Below are 23,188 nucleotides of genomic sequence, written 5' to 3' on the forward strand. Positions count from 1 at the left end.
AATAATAATAATAATAATAATAATAATAATAATAATAATAATAATAATAAATAGCTAGATAGAAAATTAATAAATACTGTAGGAAGGAATTGTCCCAGAAAAATTACTGATACAAGAAAAAAGAAAGTTAAATGACATAAAATTAATAGTAATAATAACACAAATATTATATATGAATAATTAATAAATTATAGGTAGAAAATTAATAAATACTGCAGGAAGGAAATGTCCTATAAGAATTACTAATAAAAGATATGAAGAAATTGAAATGATTGATTTTTATTATTAAAGAATATGGAAAATACTTGTTAAAATTACTGTAAAGAAATCAGTTTGAATAAAAAAAGATATATTTTTAAACACTAGTGCCTCATTCCCACTGGGCATATAAACCGACTTATCTTGCTGCAAGTGGGCTTCGGATCAAGTATTCGAATTGTATTTGAATCACGGTTATCGGTCCCATTACCAACAGGAGCATACAGATTTGGCTTTTATTAGCTCATGTTTCATTCCCATTTGCATTTCTCCAATGTATTTTGACGCGGATTTATTTTGTTCCCCGTTCTCACTGCGTCTTAAAACTCGTTTTTCTTGTTTTTGTTTTGGGTTGAGCAGTCAGTCGATCAATGGCTTAGGTTAAATTATTCCCACGCACCAAGCCTGGCTCCAACCACAGCAAATCAAATCAATCCTATATATGTTATATGTTATATGCTTGGACACAGATCTCCCAGGTCCCAGTACATTACCCTTTTATCATGATACCGTCCCAGCTCTCTCATCACTCCCTGCTCCCTTTTTCTTCCTCCAAACAGGCAATACGTGGTGTTGGTGCCCTCTCTGATCCACACTGAGATAACCGAGAAGATCTGCGTCCAACTGAGCCACCTCAATGAGTCTGTGACCCTGAGCATCACGCTGGACTATGGAGGCCATAATGAGAGCCTGGTCAGAACTGTGGTGACGAAGACAGATGACTTCCAGTGCATCCCATTTATGGTAAGAGTCTTCAATCAGGCATTGCACCAAAGAAAATCAAAATTGCAGTTCCTAGCAACAGAAGTGACTTGAACAACTGATAGTTTGTGATGACTTTATAGCCAAGTACTGCATCACCCAAAATCCACAAAACAGAAATGCACATTATACATGTTGCAAGCTTTTACACCTTTTCTCTGGTATGGTTTTTAACAATTTGCCTGATGAAGATGCAAGTGGAGCTTAGTAAGCTTGCAACATGTATTTTGTGCATTTTGGTTGAAATATTTTCATAGTTCCTGATATTCTTATTTTTTCCATTTCTTCCTCTTTTTTCCTATCCAAACTGCAGCTTCCAGCAATTAAAAAAAAGCATGACAGTGTTGATTCTTAGACCAAAACAGTGTTCAAAATGCAGTGTATTTTCAGGCTGAACATATTTTTTCTTTAAGTTGTGTGTGTTTTGTGTGATCCTATCCTAGTTGTGTGCCTTCAAGTAATTTCTAACTTATAGAGACTCAGAGTTTATCACATGAAGGAGACTGGGTGTTAAGCCATGAATATCCCAGAATAATAGCATAATTACGCAAAACGATTTCACACGACGTCACACAAAACCTGACATTAACGTGGTCACAAAGGCGCATTACAGACCGCCGGAAAGAAGTGGTCTGCCTGCGCCATCATTAGCGGCAGCGAGAAGCCCCAGTGGCCAAACCACGAGGCTTCTCGCTGCCGCTAAGAAGAAGCGCCAAATACTAGGGTTAGGGGCATGAAGAAGTCACACCCCTTCCTAATCCTAGTACGCGCTCCGTGCGTACTATATGCCCGTCTGTAATGGGCCAAAGAAACATTAATGCACATCTTTTTACTTTCGGGATTTCAGCGACAATGCATTTCTGATATCACTTTATTTGTGCAATTGCATGCGATAATAATTGGTGCAGTTACCATGTTCACTTTATTTGCGGGATGCTTTAAATGTGCTTTAATCTCTGTTTAATGCCTAAATTAGCCCCAGTGTGATAAACACCTAAGGTGATCCTATCCTGGGGTTTTCTTGGCAAGGTTTCTTTGAGGGACGTTTGCCATTGCCTTCTCCTGAGGCTGAGAGAGTGTGACTTGCCCAAGGACACATGAGCCTAATTCCCACTTACCTCTTGATTTACTTCCTGCACCGAGTCCTGAAACCAGTTGAGCAAACAGCATGGTTCCCACTATGTTTGCACTGGTTTCAAGAATTGGTGCAGGAAGCGACAGCCGCGACTTCACACCATGCCTCCCTCTGTCCTCCTGGCCATACCAGGGGTGGAGGAAAGGCCAGGGTGGAAGGAGAAAGGTAGGTGGGAGGACTGAGGCACACCGGGGCTGAAGGAGAGAGGCAGGCCAGGAGGACTGAGGATGGAACAGGCATGGAGGCCGGGGAAGCTGCTGCCAGTGGGAACCAGGACGGATACAAATCCGATCCGTATCTTCCTGGTTCCCACTTGGGCTGAATTGATTTATTTACAAATAAATCAATTCAGTCCAAAAAACACCCCATTTTACCAGTGTCTTTTTGACGTGGGTTAAATGGATAAAACCCGGATTAAATGGGTAGAAACCATGGCCCCCCTCCTTTCCGAATCGCTTCAGTGATTCGAATTAAGTGGGAACCATGGTGGTTTAAACTGGATCATTTGAAATCATGATCCAGTTTAAACCATAGTGGGAACTAGGCCCAGTGGGTTTCATGGCTGAGATGGGAAGTGAACCCTGGCCTCCAGAGTCATAGTCCAACACTCAAACCACTGGCTTTTCTTTAAGTTATAATGTATTATAATGTATTATTTATGTCAGTGTTCAGCCAAAATCTCCCAGAGTGGCTTTTGTACAGTTAGAAAACAACAACAGTGGGCACTTTGACACTACTGTACACAGTCAGAGCAGTATGATTCCACTTTAAATGCCATAAGAACATCGTATGTCATCCTGGAATTTGCGTTTTAGGGAGGAGAACCTAGAATTCTGTTTGGAATGGTCAGTAGACTACGTAATTCAATAAACTGATCTGATACGATTTGAAGTTAGAATTTTCAATCATCAGTCTTCTAATGCTTACATTGCTATAAAATATTTTTTTTAAATACAGGTATCCAAAAAACAAACCTTGATTTTGCCATTTTATGTAAGGGATGCCATTTTACTACTGCTGTTGCATATAATGGGACTTGAGCATCCGTGGATTTTAATATCCATGTGGAGTCCTGGAACAAAACCCCAGCAGATATCAAGGGACCACTATATAAAGCCAGATAGATAGATAGACAGACAGACAGACAGACAGGTCAGATTTGAGCCCAAGGGAAGGTGGCATACCTAGTGGTACCATCTTGACTATGCCCTCAATGGGTATGGGTGCACTGCCATTTGCTGAGCAATAGGAACATGTGTTTTAAATGGGGAATTTGCATTTCCCCTGAGACTTTTGGTAAGGGTATGGGGAGTCCAGTTGTTTCTGGGAACAATTCAATAAGTTGGTTACAAACTATAAAGCTCTAAACAGGTTAAGTGAGCTAGCATGGCGTAGTGGCTTGAGTATTATTGGACTATGACTGTGGAGACTAGAGTTCAAATCCAGGCTTGGCCGTGAAACCCACTGGGTGACCCGGGCCAGGCCAATCTCAGACAATGGCAATGGCAAACCCTTTCTGAAAAAATATGTCAAGAAAACCCCATAGGGTTGGAAACAACTTGAAGGTACACAACAACAACAACAAATGCGACTTAGATCCAGGCTATCTGTCAGATTGTATCTCCCAATATGAGGTCACCCGGACCTTGAGATCCACAAGAGAGGCCCCTGTCTTGCTGTCCTTCTGATTGCATAGGAATTTTTTAAACTATCGAAACAAGATTTTTAATCTAAAGCCTTTATACAGAAGGCTGTAAGTGCTTACACTGTATTCTTACTTGTGGCCTCATTCCCACTACATAATAAACTGGTTTGCAAGCGGATCTAACCAGTTTAAATGGCCCTGCGCTGATTCCCTGATGTGGTTTGTGCAGGGCCCCCCAGCGCTAAACCCATAGAAAGCGCTTCTTCCAGATCGGCTGAATTACCCATTTTTGCAATGAACCAAATCAGTGCTAGTGTGAACGAGTTGTGAATCTGAATCAGTTCCCTGTGGCACAGTCAGTCCTGTGACACGACCTCATGTTGAATTGATTCACTGATGAATGCGAATGCGAAGTGGATTAAATTGAAACGGGTAAAGTTTGATCGCTGCTCGAATAGCGTGAATGTCTATTCGGTGCTAAATTGCTTCATCGATTTGACTCAAGAACCAGTTTATTTTGTAGAGGTCTTTGAAATCTTTTTAGAGTGTGTGTTTAATATGGTTAACAGTTTAATTTGGTTTTAATGCTGACTTTTTCTATACTTCTAACTGTAATCTTTTAAATGTATAAGCCATGCATGAGAACCAGTACTATATGTAGTACATGTAGTTGTTTGAGTGTTAGACTACAATTTTGGAGACGAGGGTCTGATTCCCAGCTTGGCCATTAAACCCATTGGGTGACCTGGAGCAAGTCACACTCTCTAAGCCTCAGGAAAAGCAATGGTAAACCTCCTCTGAAGAAACTTTGCCAACAAAACCCCATGATAGGTTCACCTTAGGGTTTCCATAAGCTGAAAACAACTTGAAGGCACACAACAATAAGCTGCCCATCTACCCATATGCAATTAGATTACCATATAGTAAGATCATTCTAGCTTAATGTTTTAAAAGAAATTACAACAATGACTATACAAAATATTAAATATTGCCCTGGACTTTTATTGCCATCCATTTACTCTAAAGAAAATAAACATTTGAAACATAAAAAATTTGATTGCTTTCTTCATTCACAAATAGAAATTACTAGTTGTTGGAAAATTGGAAACATTTTCTTAGATATCTGGTGAAAGAAAGTATGGGATCTATGGCTTTTAGAAAATTTGACAGATAGTATGAAAGTAAATACTGTATGGGACTAATAAGTCACTATACTATTGCTGAAAAATGGCTTCCATTTATTTAATTTGTTAATACAATGGACCCTTGGTGTCCACTGGGGTTTGGTTCAAAATCAAATTTTGCTTTATGGAATTGAAAAATAAAATAAAATTCCAAGCCATGGATGGTTAAATCTGTGGATGCAAAATCCGTGGATACAGTGGTCCGACTGTAGTACATTGCAAATTGTGGGACCACATCAATTCTATCTTAGAGTCTGGTCAGACAGAACGATAACAAATTCTTACAATAAGAAAGATTAATCTTCTGGAGCTGGCCCCGATCCCTAAAATAAGAATTATTATGATATTGTTTCAGATGATTTTATTAATTGAGTGTATTTTAATAATAATAATAATAATAATAATAATATGTAAGCCACCTTGAGTTCTTGTCTTGGGAAAAGATGGGATATAATAAGTAAAGTTAATAACAATGATGATAATAATAATAATAATAATAATAATAATAATTCCTTCTTACCTTCTGCAGCTGGTATTAGGGAGGTGACAGTGAATGGGGCAAATGAGGTTAAATCTGACACTGATGATGACCAATTTACCATTATGCACAAGCAGATAGACCATAACACATCCGCCTTCCTTCCCTGCTCCCTTATTCCAGATCCCCACAGGGAACAGCACAACTAACTCACCAGTGGTGCTTCTCACTGTGTCAGTGAAGGGGGAAACGTTATCCTTCTGGAGTCGGAAACGGGTGCTGGTCAAGAACATGGACAGTCTGGTCTTTGTCCAGACAGACAAGCCCATCTACAAGCCGGGACAGGAAGGTAATATATAAAAAGGAAACTGGAATGAAAACTGGAGGCGGCTCTTGGCTCTTTAATGGTTGCTGGGAACTTCTGTTTACCTGGCGGCAGGATAAGCAGCACCTGCTGGAATACCATCAGTTTGCTTCATTTTGCACCCAGACATAGGCTGCATCTGCACTGCAGAAATAATCCAGTTTGACACCACTTTAACTGCCGTGGCTTAATGCGATAGAATTCTGGGATTTGTAGTTTGTTGTGGCACCAGATCTCTCTGACAGAGGAGCTGAAATGTCTCACAAAACTACAGTTCCCAGAATTGTACAGTACTGAGCCATGGCCGTTCAAGCAGTGTCAAATTGGATTATGTCTGCAGTACGGATGCAGCCACAGAGCACTACCTTCAGAGCTCTTTGTTACTTTTCTGAACCCTAAGATAATGTTTTGCCCCCTTCCTTTCACAGTTCAGTTTCGCATTGCTTCTCTGGATGAAGACTTCCATCCCGTGAATGAAAAGGTAAAGTTTAGCATCAAATTACCTGTACTTTTTTTCAATTCTTTGTAATCATTGATCCTACGCCTCTTTAGTTTTCCCCCCTTCCCTTTATAAATACTTCTGAAAAGGTGTTCAGGGGGTACAATACTCATTGAAACAAGCTGTGTGCTTTCTTTTAATCCTGAAATGCATTCTTTTAAAACCCACCTGTTGTACTTCCAAATTTTGATGGTGTGACACAATCCAAATTAAACAGCTGTGTAGCCTTGAACCACAGGTAGGAGCAACATTCAGTCCATAGGGCACATGGTACGCACCCTGAATACTGAGACTGCTTACTAAAAGGCTGTTCTGAAGGGAAGATTCTTGTCCATCTAGTGTTGCCAGGTATTCAAATGTGGGGGAAAGGGACAGCTGAAATTAATGACATCAGGGAGAACAACAAGAAAGGAGCTACTCACAATGTGTGTTGTACCTTGATACCAAACAAAAGTATGAATTTTAGTTAACCTAGCCATGTATTCCTCTGAAAATTAACATATTGTCCACATTTATAAACCCCATGATGCACACACATTTCAGTCTTTATGAAGGGCTCACTTCTCAAAATATGGGATTGTTTGTGCATCTTATTCAGTTTATATTAAAAAAAAAAGAAGCTTTCCAGCCCTCAGGTAGGAGACATCCCTTATAATAAGAGGCGCCTGTCAATCCAATAAAGGACAAACATTCCCGTCCTCAAATAAGAGACAACCCTTAAAATTAGGCAGGCCTGACAATCCTAAGGACTTTATCACACTAGTGAGATCCTGCGGGAAAACAGGATTTAAACAAGAGTTAAATTAAATTCGAATTTAAACAGAACCCGCAAATTCAGGAAGTTTATCACACCGAATTGCTACTAAAGTGAAATGATGCTAAGTTAAACCAAAATTAAAGCACAGAAAAAAGCCACCTTTTTACTTTCGGAATTTCCCGAAAGTAAAAAGCTGCCATTTTTCTCCAGTTTAGCTTCAGTTTAACTTTGCATTATTTCACGTCAACAGTGACGTCGTGTGATAAACTTTGGGAGTTTCCGGGTTTTCTCTAATTTAACTCTCGTTTAAATCCCGTTTTTCTGCGGGATCTTACTAGTGTGATAAAGTCCTAAGGGTGTATCTACACTGTAAAAATAGTGCAGTTTGACACTGCTTTAGCTACCATGGTTCCATCCTACAGAATCCTGGGATTTGTAGTTTTGGGAGGCACCAGCCCTCTTTGGCAGAAAAGGCTAAGGACCTTGTAAAGCTACAAATCCCAGGGTTTCATAGGATGGAGCTACAGCACATAAAGTGGTGTCAAACTGCATTATTTCTACAATGTAGATACACCCTAAACCTATCTTTACAGGCACCAAAGATTATAGGCTCTTGCAGTTTGGTCTGATGAACCTCTTGTAATAATCTCTTGGCTTTACTGGTTGTTGTTGCCTCCAAGTGCATTCATTGCATTATTTCGTGGGGTTGTTTGTAGTGATTTCTGGGATCTACACTTGTATAAAGATCCAAGATAGAAAGATAAGTGGTATGGATCCACATGGCAATGCCTACTATTTTGGTTCTTGGGTTTGGCATAAAATGGGGACAAAATGGCCTTTCAAGTATCTTGGCATTCACTGCTTTCTTTGTCTCCCTCCCTCTTCTGTTTTGTCTCCACAGTTTCCTTTGGTTTACATTCAGGTGAGTAGTGATTTCTCCACTCCCCTATCCATTCCTTCATTAATAACGCAAAGCAATTATAACTAATATAACAAGATGGGAGTGATGTGAGCTTTCTAGGGAAAATAGAGAACTTGAACATTTTATGGAAAACTTTCCAGAAAATTTTCCAGTAGGCTTTCTAGAAATGTCTCCGGTACTCTAAATAGTAGTATCTTTTTTAGCACATTGGGTTTAAATCTTAAATTCAAACACATACGGAACTTTATGTGGAGATTATTTTGTTGGAATATTTGTAATAATGTAAAGAGAATAGCATATGCTTCCCTTATATTTAACAAAAAAATGACTATTCTGACAAAACACTGTTTTTAAGTGACATACCTAAAAAGAGATACTGCTTATATCTTGCCTCAACAGTTTATCATAGTATCTTCAGATTCACTAATTTAGCCTCTGTACTATTTATCAGTTCCATTTCAAGTTGAGAAAAACTGATTCGGTTTTACGAGTTGAATATAATATTTCTTTAAAAGATGTGTGTGAGTCTGTGGCACAGGGAATTTGTCATGTTTTGTCTTGGCTACTTGTACTTGTGACTGATTCGGAAGCAAGAGACTTTGCAAAATAGAAATGAGCTTAGTGATGTGTTCATTAGTCATGACTCCTCAGAAGCATAACTAGGGCTGCAGCTACACCGCAAAATGATTGCAATTTGACAGTGCTTTAACTTTCATGGCTCAATGCTATGGAATCTGGGATTCATACTTCTCTGTCAGAGAGCTCTGGAGCCGCAGTAAACTACAAATCCTAGGATTCCATAGAATGGAGCAATGATAGTTAAAGCAGTGTCAAACTGCACTAATTCTGAAATGTGGCAGCAGTCTAGATTGTCATACAGCATTTTATATTTAGCCCATCTGACATGACTGATCACAGTACAACAGCCTATACCACTAGATACAGCAAAATACTGTACAACAAAAACCTGCTCCAACATTTTGGGATGCGTCTTCATCATCATGTTGAGGGCAGAGGAGGCTGCTTCATGCTGTACATGGTGGTGCATTTATTAATTTATAAGGACAATATTGTTACAGCTAGTCTTGGCAGAACTGTACCATTATGTTGGTCCCTGTTGTACTTGATTCCATTCCTCATAACCAATGACCGCAGTGTCATTCATGTATTGTTTTATTTGGCTCTAGAACATACTGCAAGTAAATCAGACAGTTACCTTGGATTATCTAGAGCAAATAGGCTTTTGATAGGATAGATAACACAACAGGGGGAAAGGGCTCTTAAACATTAACCATCTCTGCAATCCTGTGTAAAATTACTTGGCAGTACATTTTGTTTAAATTGGCTTCCCACAACCCATGTTTAAGATTTAGTTCTCTACACGGAAAAAGATATAAAGCTGATTTTCCCCCCAGGATTAATTAAAATAACTGACTTGGAGTTTAAATTTTAAAAATGATCCACTCAGCTTAGCTTTTGTTTGGTCAGTTGCTTTTTGTTCTGGGGAATGACAGAAAGGATCAAGAATTAGAGGACTGAGCCAATTAGTTATTATCTCTTTAAGTCAGGAATGAAAAACCTTTGGCCTTCTGTCATCCCTGAGCTGGGTTTTGAGGTTTTTAAAAAACCTGTTTAACTTCTGCAGCCAGTATTGGCTTCCCACAACCCATGTTTAAGATTTAGTTCTCTACACGGAAAAAGATATAAAGCAGCCAGTATATTAATAAAAGTGTGAAATTTGGTTTGATTTGATTTATAGTTACCTTTCGCCCTAAAAAAATTGGGACTCAAAATGTCTCACAAGAAGACTGAGAATGAGATACAAATAAAACAACTAAAAATATAATATCGCAGAATAATTTAATTATAAAGTTATTTTAAAGGCATTATCAATAAAACAGCCCAACAAGTTAGAAGGCCCTTCTCCAGCAGTCTGTAAATTGTCAGAATCCTTTTTGCATTGTCATTGCTGTTGTGTATCTTCAAGACATTTCCGACTTATGGCATCCCTAAGGTGAACCTACCATGGGTTTTTCTTGACAAGATTTATCCAGAAGAAGTTTGCCCTTGCCTTCCCCTGAGGCTGAGAGAGTGTGACTTGCCCAAGGTCACCCAGTCAGTTTCATGGCCAAACAGGACTTGAACCCTGTTTTCAAAAGTTGTAGTACAAAACTCAAACCACTATGCCACACTGGCTCTCTCCTTTTTAAATACAAAGGCTTTTACCTACTGGCAGGACAACGCAGAAGGGGCTTGGCGAGTCTCTTTTGGAAGAGAGTTGCACAGCCTGGATGCAGCCACCAAGAAGCCCCTAAGCATCTTCTCATTACCATTTTGGCTACCGAAGTTAGAGCTTCCAGAGTAAAAACTAGAGCAAGCCTCTGTACCTTTAATGGTTGTGTAAGAGGTAATTTCAGCAGGCGTTGGAGTGGTGTTGTTTGCCTTCCAAGTTATGGCGACCTTAAGACAAACTTATCATAGGGTTTTCATGGTAAGATTTCTTCAGAGAGGGGGTTTGCCACTGTCATCTTCCAAGGCTGAGCATGTGTGACTTGCTGAAGGTCACCCAGTGGGTTCCCATGGCCAAGCCGGGACTTAAACCCTGGTTACCCAAGGTCCTAGTCCAATTCGCAAACCACACCATGCTAGCTCTCCATATCTGATTATGTGACAAGCAACATTCGATGAAATTTTCTCTTTTACATAGCCATTAAATGTACAGGAGCTATCTTCAGCTTTTAATGTGGCAACCATATAAGAGAGAGAGTCCCCCCATCTTCATACTACTACTACTACCACCTTCATAATACTAATAATTTATCAGCACAGTGAATATCACTCATGTATTGTAGGTTCAGTGGTCTGAAGCAGCAGAATGGCTGGTGGAGCTTATGCTCCCTGAAATACATTTAGTGAGTCAGAGTCCTTTGCTTATGAAAATAAGGAAGCAAATGTTTAGTAAAAAATATTGTGAAAGAAGAGATAAGAGAAATGCTAGCTTTCATTAATTAAGTGGAAGCGGCAGAGAGTCACTCATACTCATCATCATCATCATCATCATCATCATCATCATCATCATCCTTGCTGTGATACTTTTGCTGCGTTTCCAGAAATGCATTTTTACACTATGTAATTTTTGGCTCCATTCAGACTGACCTTTTTGCACTGGAAGGAACTGGGAAGATTCGGTTTCCACCCCCCGAAGTGCAAGTGCTTGACTACCAATCAGAGTATTTTAATCCTGAATGCCCTCTTGGAGAAATTGGGTTAAAATGAAGGTGCCTTGCTGTCAATCAAATTTAGCTCCGCGTTCGTCATAGGTGACGTTTCCTGCACTCATTGGCCAATCGGAAATGTGCTTCCCCCCTCCTTTTTAAAAAAAAACCAGGCGCCAGTATGCACATATTTTGTCAAATTTAAAAACCTCATCTGTGTGTGTGTGTGTGTGTGTTGTGGGTATTTGGGTCACTGCAGGTTATGATCTTCCCTTGGCCCCGTTGTCAACCCCAAAATGCAAGCTAATGTCATCTCTGCATCCTGCATCCTCCCTCCTTGCCACCCACAATGCCTCATACACATGTAATAATAATAATAATAATAATAATAATAATAAAGTCATCACCTCGGAATGCCCTAGACTACCTCTGAATTCCTTAAAGACGGTAGCAAAAATCATTCAGTATCAATTTGCCAAATTGGAAAGAGAAACGTTGTAACATTTGCATAAAAAGCCGCCGGCAATTGCTCTTTGCAGCATTTCCTTTGCTGGAAGCAAGGAAATGAAAGGGAAAGTGAACAGGCAGCCACATTCTATCTGTCTGTCTGTCTGTCTGTCTGTCTGTCTGTCTATCTATCTATCTATCTATCTATCTATCTATCTATCTATCTGTCTATTGCAAAAAATATGCACATAGTTTGTCAATAATAATAAAAAAGAGAGAAAGCTGCTTGGTGCGAGCTCCGTCCTGTGCCCTCCCTCTGACCTGCCCTGAATTGACCCTTCGTCCTGCTCCTTCCTTCTCCTCCTCCTGCTCCGTTACAGATTGCCCTCCATGGCCCCCTTCTTCCCCCGGCTCCTTCATCCTCCTCCTCCATCACTTTCTCCAGTTCCCCCCTCTGCCCTCCCTCTCTGCCCTTTGCATCCCCTGTCAGTCACCCTGATTCCCCCTTTTTGCATCCTTCCTCCAGCTCCTTCCTCCTCCTCCTCCTCCTTCACCCCGATGAAGGGGAGGGATTGCCCTGTCCACTGCCCTCCCTCTGACCTAAATCCCTCCCCTGAACTTGCTCTGATCATGATCGGGGGCAAGTTCATATTCGCTGAACCTGGGTTTTTTCAAAAGAGACGGCTTTCCCCCCTGATTCCAAATGACTCGCGCCAATGGGGCATTTGCCATGAAACGGTTGTGCATGCCTCGAATTCGATTGTGAGAGATTCGGGGCCAATATGAATGTCACGTGCAAGATTTGATTCCTGATCTAGGGTAAAAGGTAGTCTGAATGGCCCTTTAGCAGTCTGACTCCACTTTATCTGGGCAAGTCACACTCTCTCAGCCTCAGGGAAAGGCAATGGCAAATCTCCCATCCCCAAGAAACATGCCAAGAAAACCCTATGATAGGGTTACCATAAATCAGAAATGATTTGAAGGCATACAACAACAATAACTATGCAAAAAAAGTTTAAACAAACAAAAATGTGGTTTAAACAACAATAACAAGTTTAAAGCATGAATTTTGTAGGGTTATTTTTTAAATAATTTTTTCCTCCAATACTGTTTAGGATCCCAAGAGGAACCGCTTGTACCAGTGGCAAGATGTAGAGCTGCAGGTAGGCCTCACCCAGCTCTCCTTCCCTCTCACATCTGAGCCCACCCAAGGGACCTACAAAGTGGTGGTGAAGAAATCCTCTGGGAAAAATGTGGAACATCCCTTTGAGGTGAAGGAGTACGGTAAGGCACCTCTTATGCCAGTATATTCAGCAGTACAAATTGGCCATCCATATCCACAGATTCTTTGTCCACGCATTCAACCATCCATGGTTTGAAAATATTTAAAAAGTACAGTGGACCCTTGGCATCCATTGGAGTTTAGTTCCAGGATTCCCTGTGGATACCAAAATCCACCAATGTTTGAGTTTCATTAAATACAATGGTGTAGTATAATGGTGTCCCTTATATAATATAATGGGGAAAGAAAGGTTTGCTTTTTGGAACACACACACACACACACAATGTTTTCAAGCTGTGGATGCTTGAATCTGTGAATAAAGAATCCATGGATATGGAGCGAGAACTGTATGTATGTTCCTAAAAGCAAAGTTTGACTTTGCCATTTTATAATATCATAGAATAATTTTATATAAGGGACACCATTTTACTGTGCCATTGTATTTAATGGGACTTGAGCATCCACTGATTTTGGTATCCACAGGAGTCCTGCAACCAAACCCCAGCGAATACAAGGGCCTGCTGTAATGAATGTTTGGTGTTTAGGTTTGCTTTAGGCCCTGAGGTTTCTAGTTCAAAACCTGAGACCTAGGGATGGCTTCTGCTGATGTCATTATTTGTTGTTGTTTGCCTTCAAGTACTTTCTGACTTATGGAGACCCTAAGGCAGGGGTAGGCAACCTGCGGCCCGCTGAGGCCTTGGGACCGGCCCCAGCCCAGTCCTGCCGCCGATTGCCGCCAGGGCCTTTGGCGTCTGGCGCGAGGGGCATGGTGGGGCAATTGTATATAGAAGCCTCAGAAACATGCATTTATCTTAAAAAATTTTTAAAAAATCAGCACATTTTTTTGCGTGTCCTCCATTTTTTATTTAAAAAGTGCCCTCCATTTGAAAATTTTGTCCTATATTTGTCCCGGCTTATTTATTTATTTAATTTTTTTAAAAAATATTTAATTATTTATTTTTTGGCTTCGGCCCCCCAGTTGTCTGAGGGACAGCAACCCAGCCCCCCGCTCAAAAGGGTTGCCTACCCCTGCCCTAAGGTGACCCTATCGTAGAATTTTCTTGGGAGTGCTTGGATTTTGTATTCCTGCATGGTGGAGGGATGGACTGGCTGGCCCTAACTCTAACTCTAGAAGTGTATGCTTTTAGGAGACTTGGGATGCAATTCTATGCATCTTTCCATGGGAATAGGTCCCATTGAAGTCAAGAGTCTTCCTTTCATATTTGGGAATTGCAATATTGATCAAGTATCTTTTAAAGCTAAACATAGAATCATAGAATCACAGCATTCGAAGAGACCCCCAAGGGCTATCCAGTCCAGCTCCCTTCTGCCATGGAGGAATATACAATCAAAGTACCCCCAACAGATGGCTGTGTTTAAAAAAACCCTCCAAGGAAGGAGAGTCCACCACACTCGGAAGCAGCGTCTTCTACTGTTGAATAGCTCTGACTGTCAAGAAGTTCTACCTAATGTTGAGGTGGAATGCACATATTTTGTGCAATAGGGGAACAAGTGAGACTGGAGATGTTCCAAACTAGATGTTTTCTTAAATATGTAACATACAGCTAGGTGTCACATTATTTTTATTGAGGTTCTGGCACACTCTGGGTTACAGGCATATGGGAAAGGGAAAGATTCTCTCTTGGTTTTCCAGTGTAATTGAAGTCCATTTTCTCTTCCACCCAAATGCACTGCTAGGACATCTGAGGCAAAAACTGGTCAACAGAGCATCATGTTATTGTTGTTGTTGTTTATCCTGTCTTTTGCCCAGTTTGAAACTCAAAATGCCTTACAACAATTTAAAAACATTGTTAAAAGTTACCCTATCAGGGAACAGGGTCCTAGCTAGCCAAGAAATACAAAATGGTAATGCTAATGTTCTTAGAGACAGAAGACCTCCTTCAGCAAAAAAACTTTCATTATTGCATATGGGGAAAACAGTGGTCTGAAAGGAGGAAGGGGAAAAAATAGAAACATACAACATTGTTAAGATTAATAAATTATTTTCACCATAAGTTTTTGTGGGCCACAGTCCACTTTTTCAGATGCAACAGGTGGACAGTAGTCCATGACAGCTTATGATGAAATAAATGTATTCATCTTAAAGGTGCCACAAGAGTCCTTTTTTCCTCTTTTCCCCTCTTTTTGTATTGAACCAAATTGATACAGCTATCTGTTTGAAAAGCAATTTGAAAATAAGTGTGTGGTTAATGTCCTTTACTCCAGAAAACATATCCAGGGTTAGTCGTGCTGGCCATGAAGCAAAGTACAATAACATCCAAAATCCACAAAACAGTGACATCTTTATTGGCCAAGCAAAATGCATAAAATACATATTTATCTTGGTATTTCTTTCCTTCCTGTAGTGTTGCCCAAATTCGAGGTTGTGGTGAAAGTACCTAAAATTATAACCATCATGAGTGAAGAAATGGAAGTGACTGTCTGTGGCATGTAAGTGATGCGGGGTGGGATTCCTCTTTGAAACCAGGGCAATGAGAGAATTTTGCTGAGAGATAACACAAATGCCAACTGGCCTTCATGGCTTGGGAAAGTAATTTTTCACAACAGTGCCCAGAATCCTCTAGCCAGTAGTCATGCTGGCATAGGGGGATTCTGGGAGTGATTGTTAAAAGAAAATGAATTTCCCAAGCTCTGCAGATCTCACTGTTGCTCTCATCACATACTGTCTTCCATCATCTGGTATTCCTCTCTGCTATAGAGATTTGGGTCTAGGGCTGCTCAGGCTGCATCTGCACTGCAGAAATAATGCAGTGACAGATTTAGCCTTCTCTGCTGGAGAGCTCTGATACCATAACAGACTACAAATCCCAGGATTCCATAGAATGGAGCCATGACAGAGATTCCCCAGGAGGAAGCCATAGCAGTTAAAGTGGTATTATAGTGCTATAACAATGTAGTGTAATATTATCCTTAAAATGGTGTCAATCTGCATTCTTTCTGCAATGTGGCAGCAGCCTAGGATGCAGTCCCATCAGGGATGTAGCCAAGGGGGGGGGTTCTTGGGGTCTGGATCCTCTCATTAGAAAAATGAATGGTTCGTGCTGCTGCGCCGCTGCACCCAAGCCCCATTATAATGGTGGCACTTAGTCTGGACCTCCCCCCCCCTTCCTAAAATCCTGGCTACGTCCCTGGTCCCATTGCTCTTGCCTACATATAAAACAAGTGAAAACATTTAAATATTTGGGATTGGTTTACTCAGACACAACCTCTTGGAAAGAACAATTGCTAAACCTTAAAATACATCTTACAGATCAGCCAAAGCAATTTTGAAGTTTGCTGCCACTAAAGGAGGCAAATTTAGTAAACCCTGCCCTGACTATATATAAAGCCCAAACAATGGCACAATCCCTCTGTGGGGCAGAGATCTGGGGTGCATCAAAAATACCAAGCTTTGGGAGACAATATCCAAAAATTGGAATAAAGTACTAAACTATGGCGCTGGATAGACAGGCCCTATGGGGCGCTGTCGTGACGTGTGAGGGGCAGCGCTTCCAGACGCAACTCGCCCCTCGCACGTGATGAGGACATCAAAATGGCGGAGCCCTGTACATACGAGTGCCACCATTTTGACGTGATGGACGCATAGCGTCCGCACATCCTGGCACCTTTGTGACACCACAAGTGTGCCATTGGTGCCTTGCGGCATCAGAATGGTGCCGCAGAAAGAATCCGCTTTTTGCGGGTTCTTTTTGCTGAGTGAGGGAGCCACACAGTTTGTCCGCTGCGGCTCCCTTGCGCAGCAAACCAGGGTGGCGGCAGACCACCCTTTTTGGGCGGTCTGTATCCTGCCTATATTAGGAAGAAATGGGAAGATGCATTAGTTTTACATTAATAACTTGATTTTCAGATATTATGATAATATGAGTAAACCTAATTATTAGCAAAACTAAAGAGGAACAGGAACAGGATATAGGTGATATCGAAGATGATAAATGAATAGAGTTTAGAATCATCTCTTTGTTGGAAATTGTGTTTTCTTTTTTTACTTTTTGACCTTGTATGAGGGAGATAAGCGGTTATCTTTATAGCTTAAGTCATATAATGAATAATGCAGACTAACTATAGATAACATATCTGTAAGAGAGTGGTATATTTGACAAAACAAAGGTGGTGGAAGTTACTATATGTTTGTAGGATGTTTATAGATAGGAAGGTATGACTGAATTTGTAGGTATGTGGAAGTTAAATTAATTTTTTATTTTTTATTTTTCTTTTGTAAAGTAAACATTGTTCAAAGGACGAGAAAGAAGGTAGAAGGGTTGGTAGACAGTTAAAGTATGTGGTAGAAGGTTAGAGTAAGTGATGGAAGGTTAGGGATGAAGAAGATGGTCTGAGTGACGGAATGAAGGTCAGAGAAGAGAAGGATAATGGTAAGCGTTAGTAAGGAGAAAAGAGGGGTTTTTAGATGGCCAAAGAGGGAGGAGAACAAGAGGAATTAAGTAGGGGAAGGACAAAGAGGAAGGAAGAGGGTGGAGTTAGAGAAGGTCAGAGAAGAGTAATAGACAGGAACACTGAACAAATGCAGAAGTCTTGAAGGTTTGAAGACCCTTTGGGGAATGTTTGAACATTATATGTTTGACTTGTTATCTTGTATGTATGTATGTATGTATGTATGTATGCATATACTGTATGTTATTTTGTATGTATGTTTCATATGTATGTTTTTAAATCTAATGAATGTTGTTTTAAAAAAATACCAAGCTTAGAACACACTCAGAACTATTTCTTGTGGTCATTGTTAGCCCTACCTAAAGATGTTTTGACTGTCATGATCAGGTTGGAAACTTGTATATTGAGTATAGAGAGCCAAGCAGACAAAAGAATAATATGTTATTGGCTTAAGGTGCAGGGGATGGATAATACCAGGCTACCAAAAAAAATGTTTGATAGAATTTTCTAATGGCATGCCTAATAAAAACTGGGCACATCATGCTGCCCAATTCATCATCAAATATGGGCTTATATCAAATGAGCTAAAAGGGCTTCAACTAGATGCAACTAGATTGCTCTTTCCTTCCTTTTCTGTTACTGCTACTTTACTATGGCTTCTTCTGATTTGCAGGTATACCTATGGAAAGCCTGTCCCAGGCCTGGTGAAGGCCCGTGTTTGCCGACGATATTCCGAGTCCAGGAGCCAATGTTATGGCAAAGAGTCAGAGGGTGTTTGTGAAGAATTCAGTGGACAGGTGAGCCTCAATATTGAATCTGGAATCATGTAGCAGGGGAAAGGGAACTATTTTCTTGTGGATCACAGACTATAGTTTGAGATCTGCCTAGAAGAATAAGCAGAGCAAGATGAAGACCTCAGGACATGGAGCTGAATCCAGTCCTCCCCTGGGTCCCATAAACTGGTGGTCCTCCAGCTTTCATGGCAACCCCATGAATTTCACAGGGTTTTCTTTGGCAAGGAATGCTCAGAGGCAGTTTTACCAGTTCTTTCCCCTGGAATAGAGCCTTACAGAACCTGGTATTCATTATGGTCTCCCATCCAAGTAGCAGTCAGGGCTGACCCTGCCTAACTTCCAAGATCAGAAGATGGGATCTGGTGCCTTTAGGGTATTTAGGTGATCATATATGAAGATATGGTCCTTCAAATAGTCTGGACTTGAGCTGTAATTAATAGCAATAAGAGCTAATAGCTTTTGGTGGTTTTGTTTCTCCCCTGCCCCAAAAATATCCTGTAAAACTGAATTCATCCCTTGGGTTTAAATAAATTCTCCACTCTTGTCTGAAAGGGAAACCAGGGCATCAGAAGCCTTCACACTATGGTTGGTTAACCTACTTGTCTTGCTTCTTCTGCAGGCAGATGGGCACGGCTGTTTGTCTCAGGTGGTGCAAACAAAAGTGTTTCAACTGAAGCGGTCAGGATATAGGATGAACATCGAAGTGGAAGGCAAGATCGTTGAAGAAGGCACAGGTACGTTCAATGGGACAGGTGGGCTATGTGGCTGAGTAAAGACTAGCAGTAGGGAGTAGTAGTCCTGGGCAGTAGGGAGTATGGAAAGAACTTTAGGAAAACTCGAACAACAGATGAATTTCGGACAATATCAGACTAAACTGTTATAGCACTATTATAGCACTTGAACTGCTATGGCTGCCTCCTGTGAAATCCTGGGATTTGCAGTTTAGGGAGGGGCTTTTAGAATTTTCACGCACAGAATTCCCACTAAAGTACAAGACCCAGAAGTCTCCCAGGAAACAGCCAGAGCAGTTAAAGTGGAATAATAGCGTTATAACAGTGTAGTCTGATATTATCTGAAAAAGGGATTTCCCGAGGAGAATCCTGCGCAATGAAAATCTTTGCATTTCAGGACTTATTCTGTATGAAGAAAACCAGCTGACATTTTCAATACTGGAAAGTTGTTTTCTATGCAGAAAATAGTATTTTCTGCCCAGGTAGTAATTCTGCACAGGAAGCCAGTGAAGCTAAGGCGTCTCTCTATTGCATGAGTTTTCATTGCCCATTGGACACCAAGCTCTTGTGCATAATAACAAGAGCTCAGAATAATAAATTGTGGCTTGGAAAATATATTTTTGCTCTTTGGCTCCCTTCCTACAGAGGACCAGTGACAGCTGGTAGCTCCAGTGTTACCAGAGCAGGAAATCTGCTCAGGGTTATAGTCTGGACTTTAAAGGAGCTATCCAAAGTGCTGAACTCTGTCTCCCAAAGAGGTTCAGCACAATGGATAATTTTGTTAGAGTTTGGACTAAAACTTAGAGCAGATTCATTGCCCTGCTGATATCGAGCCAACAAATTTTATTATATTTAATGGTATATATTTTATGTGATTTTATATATAGATGTTTTAATTTTATAATAATTTTATAGGTTTTATCTGTGAGATGCCTTGGATCCCTTCAGAGAGAAAGGCAGGATATAAGTTAAATAAATAAATAAATAAACAAATAATAAACTGCCAGTGGTAAGGACTTTTGTTCTAATTCTAGGGGGGGAAAGGTTGGCTGAAGGAAATGTCAACTAATATCACTGTCCCTAGCAATTTTTACAAACCACTCTTCCAACCCTGTTGGAATCCCAGAGCACATGCTTTGCCTGCTGAAGGCCCCAGATTCCGTTCCTGGCAACTCCAATGGAAAACGAAAACAACAACAACAACAACAACAACAACAACACAGGGAGCAGATTATCAGCAATTGGGGAACTGGGTTGAACTACAGCTCCCAGAATCCTTCAGGGCAACAAAACGTCTGGGAATTGTAAGGTCCATCTACAATGTAGAAATAATGCAATCGATAATACTATAACTACCTTGATGGCTCTATCCTACAGATTCCTAGATTATGTAGTTATGTGAGGCATGGGCAGTCTTTAGCAGAGACAGCTAAATACCTTGTAAAACTACCAATCCCAGGATTCCATAGCTGCAGCACTTAAAGTGGTGTCAAACTGTATTATTTCTACAGTGTAGGTGCATCTATGTAAACTTCTTTGTGTCTCCTCCCTGAAACTTGCAAGGACAACTTCCTGGGGAGCTTGAATCAAATAGAATTAGAACAAATGTTCTTTTAACTCTCCTTGATGTGTGTTTTGTACATTGGTTCTTTTTTGGCAGAGATGGAATTAACAGGCTCAGCTTCCACGGATATTACCCAGACACTCAGCAAAGTTACATTAAAAGATGCGGACCATTATTACAAGCCCGGGATCCCGTATGAAGGGCAGGTATGACCAGCTGATAAATCTTTGTTGCATACAACTCCATAGCTGAGAATTTAAGAAAGACTCTGCAAGCACTGGAACAGCCAGGGCCAGCCTAACCATTAGACAAAATATGACAACTGCCTCGGCTGGCAGAAATTGAGGGACAATGGTGGCAGCTTCCCACCACTCTCTCATGAACATCATTACTATTTTATTTCTAATGGAAGAGGGATTCCTGCATGCCACCCACATTCTCTTCGGCATCCTGAACTAGAGCCCATTCACACTATGGAGTTCATCACATGAGACTAAAACACAGAATTTTAACAGGATCAAAGCATCTTTGTTCAGTAGTTATTACACGATGCCATGTTCGTCCTCCTGCTGCCTTGCATTCCATTTGTTCTTCTGGTGCACCTTTTAATTGACAAGCAGAACTCATCGATAGGATCTCAATCTTGCTCCTGTTCTATTCCTGCCTTCATGCAATGGGCCCCATGGTAATCAAGTGGTATGAATGGGTGTGATTCTGTTCCTCTCCCCTTATCCCTTCATCCTTTCAGCAATCTTGGCTGGCAACAGCTTCCCAAAGCAAACTGCTGTGCACACATACACACAGCAGCTGGCTTCAGGATGCAGTTGGCAATGCAATGACTTGTCGCTCCCCCTGAAGCATGAGGCTGCTGTGTTAATGTGCACACAGCTACCCCACACTTTGCAAGGGGGGAGAACCAGTGATCACAGCGACAACATCTTCCCAAAGACAGCTGCTGTGCACATTCACAGAGCAGCCAGCTTCAAGAGGTGGTTGGCAGCCGCCATCACTTGTCTCCTCACCTTCCTCATGAAAGGTGGCTTTTGGTAGTGCAGAAAACAGATCACACAATTATAGATCTCCAAAGTGATGTCATGGGGGAAAATGCAGTAACAAATGATGCCAAATCAGTATGCTTGCATTCTGAAACAAGTGAAATGGTGGCGGGACAGCCTTTGTTGTTGTTGTTGCATGTCTCCCAGTCATTTTTTTACTTTATGGCAATCCTAAGATGAATCTATCATAAGGTTTTCTTGGCAGGTTTCTTTGGAGGGGGTTTGCCAGTGTCATCCTCTAATGTAGTGGTCCCCAAACTGTGTCCTTTAAGAGATTTTGGACTTCAGCTCCCAGAAGCCTCAGCCATGTTGGCCAATAGTCTGGGATTCTGGCAGCTGATGTCCAAAATCCGTTAAAGAGCACGGTTTGGCTAGTATGATAAAGTCCTGAGTGGTTCTGACCTGTGGAATCCTGGGACTGGAACCTTTGTGATGATTCAGAACCCTTTGGCAGAGAATGCTATATGTCTATCCCTAAACTGCAAATTTCAGGATTCCACAGGACTGAACCATGGCAGTTAAAGTGGAATTATAATGCTATAATGCTGTAGTGTGAATGGGCACCTGGTCTGCTACCTCAGATGTGATACCCATTGCTAGTGTGAATTCAACTACTAGTCATGTCAGTTTTATCATTGCTATATACAATTGAATATCAAAGTTAGGCTCATCTGTGCCATAGTATTTCTATGGATGGATTGAAAGCTGGACCGTAAAGAAAGGTGGGGAGAAATAGTTAATTTGAAATGTGGTACTAATGAATTGTTCTACAGATGCCATGGACTTCTAAAAAAGCAAATGAACGGGTCTGAGAACAAATCAGGCTTGAACACGCACTAGAAGCCAAAATTACTATGTGGTGGCTGTCATACTTTGGATAAATCACATGATGACATGACTGATTGGAAAAGAGAATACTGTATATATTTATGTATAAGTCTAGAAATTTTAGTCAAAAATTTTACCCCAAAAAACTGAATCGACTTATCCACGGGTCAATGTAAGTACTGTAGTTTAACTTTCATAGAAATAGAAATCATCCCCAGTAAAACACAAGACTATAATCTGTCCTGGAAGGGTTGACCTGCCTCTGCTCTTTCATCCCTCCATCCTTCAGTGTGAATACAAACAATTATGCCTCCTGTAATCTTGTAAGTTCTTTGGCATCATTTTCCTTTGCTTTATCCTTTACATTCTTTATTACATAACCCTAACCCTCGACTTATGTCATATCAAAATCCATAATTTTGGCCCCAAAACCTGCTCTAGACTTATACATAAGGTCAATTTATAGTCGAGTATATACAGTAATCCTTGGTAAAATGGAAGGCAGCAGGAAAAGAAGGGGACCACTTTACAGATGGATTGACTCAGTCAGGGAAGGCTTGGCTGCCCTGGGTTTGCAAGACCTGAGCAGGGCTGTTAATAACAGGTTCTTTGAAGGTTTCTCATGCATAAGATTGCCATAAATTGAAACTAATGTGACAGCCCATAACTAGTCAGCTTCTGAAAGTTGGCTGAGGGAGGAGTACCATTTAGGGTAAAAGACTATTTTGTTTCTGTTGTTTTGGTAAGAACTTGCCAACATCCACATTTTTCTTAATATTTCCAATAGAAAGAACTGAATACTAAAACAAAACTTGCATGTGAAAGAAAGTGGCACCCATCAGGACACAGAGATTTGAG

At 40.8% G+C, this 23,188-nt stretch overlaps 2 protein-coding genes across 3 annotated transcripts in view; both read left to right on the forward strand.

Annotated features, from left to right (window-relative positions):
- The window catches only part of LOC121921898 (zinc finger protein 397-like), a 942,727-nt gene that overhangs the window by 139,738 nt on the left and 779,801 nt on the right, over positions 1–23,188 (forward strand). The gene's annotated exons all lie outside the window — the stretch shown is intronic.
- LOC121923630 (alpha-2-macroglobulin-like) overlaps positions 1–23,188 on the forward strand; it is an 82,203-nt gene that overhangs the window by 5,310 nt on the left and 53,705 nt on the right. Inside the window, exons 2-10 of the mRNA XM_042454222.1 lie at positions 819–1,002; positions 5,646–5,811; positions 6,255–6,307; positions 7,984–8,004; positions 12,782–12,950; positions 15,315–15,399; positions 18,032–18,155; positions 18,772–18,886; positions 20,544–20,653. Coding sequence (XP_042310156.1) covers positions 819–1,002; positions 5,646–5,811; positions 6,255–6,307; positions 7,984–8,004; positions 12,782–12,950; positions 15,315–15,399; positions 18,032–18,155; positions 18,772–18,886; positions 20,544–20,653 — 1,027 coding nt within the window. The remainder of the gene's footprint in view (positions 1–818; positions 1,003–5,645; positions 5,812–6,254; positions 6,308–7,983; positions 8,005–12,781; positions 12,951–15,314; positions 15,400–18,031; positions 18,156–18,771; positions 18,887–20,543; positions 20,654–23,188) is intronic.

The sequence above is a fragment of the Sceloporus undulatus genome, chromosome 2, assembly GCF_019175285.1.
Source record: "Sceloporus undulatus isolate JIND9_A2432 ecotype Alabama chromosome 2, SceUnd_v1.1, whole genome shotgun sequence".
Classification (NCBI taxonomy): Eukaryota; Metazoa; Chordata; class Lepidosauria; order Squamata; family Phrynosomatidae; genus Sceloporus; species Sceloporus undulatus.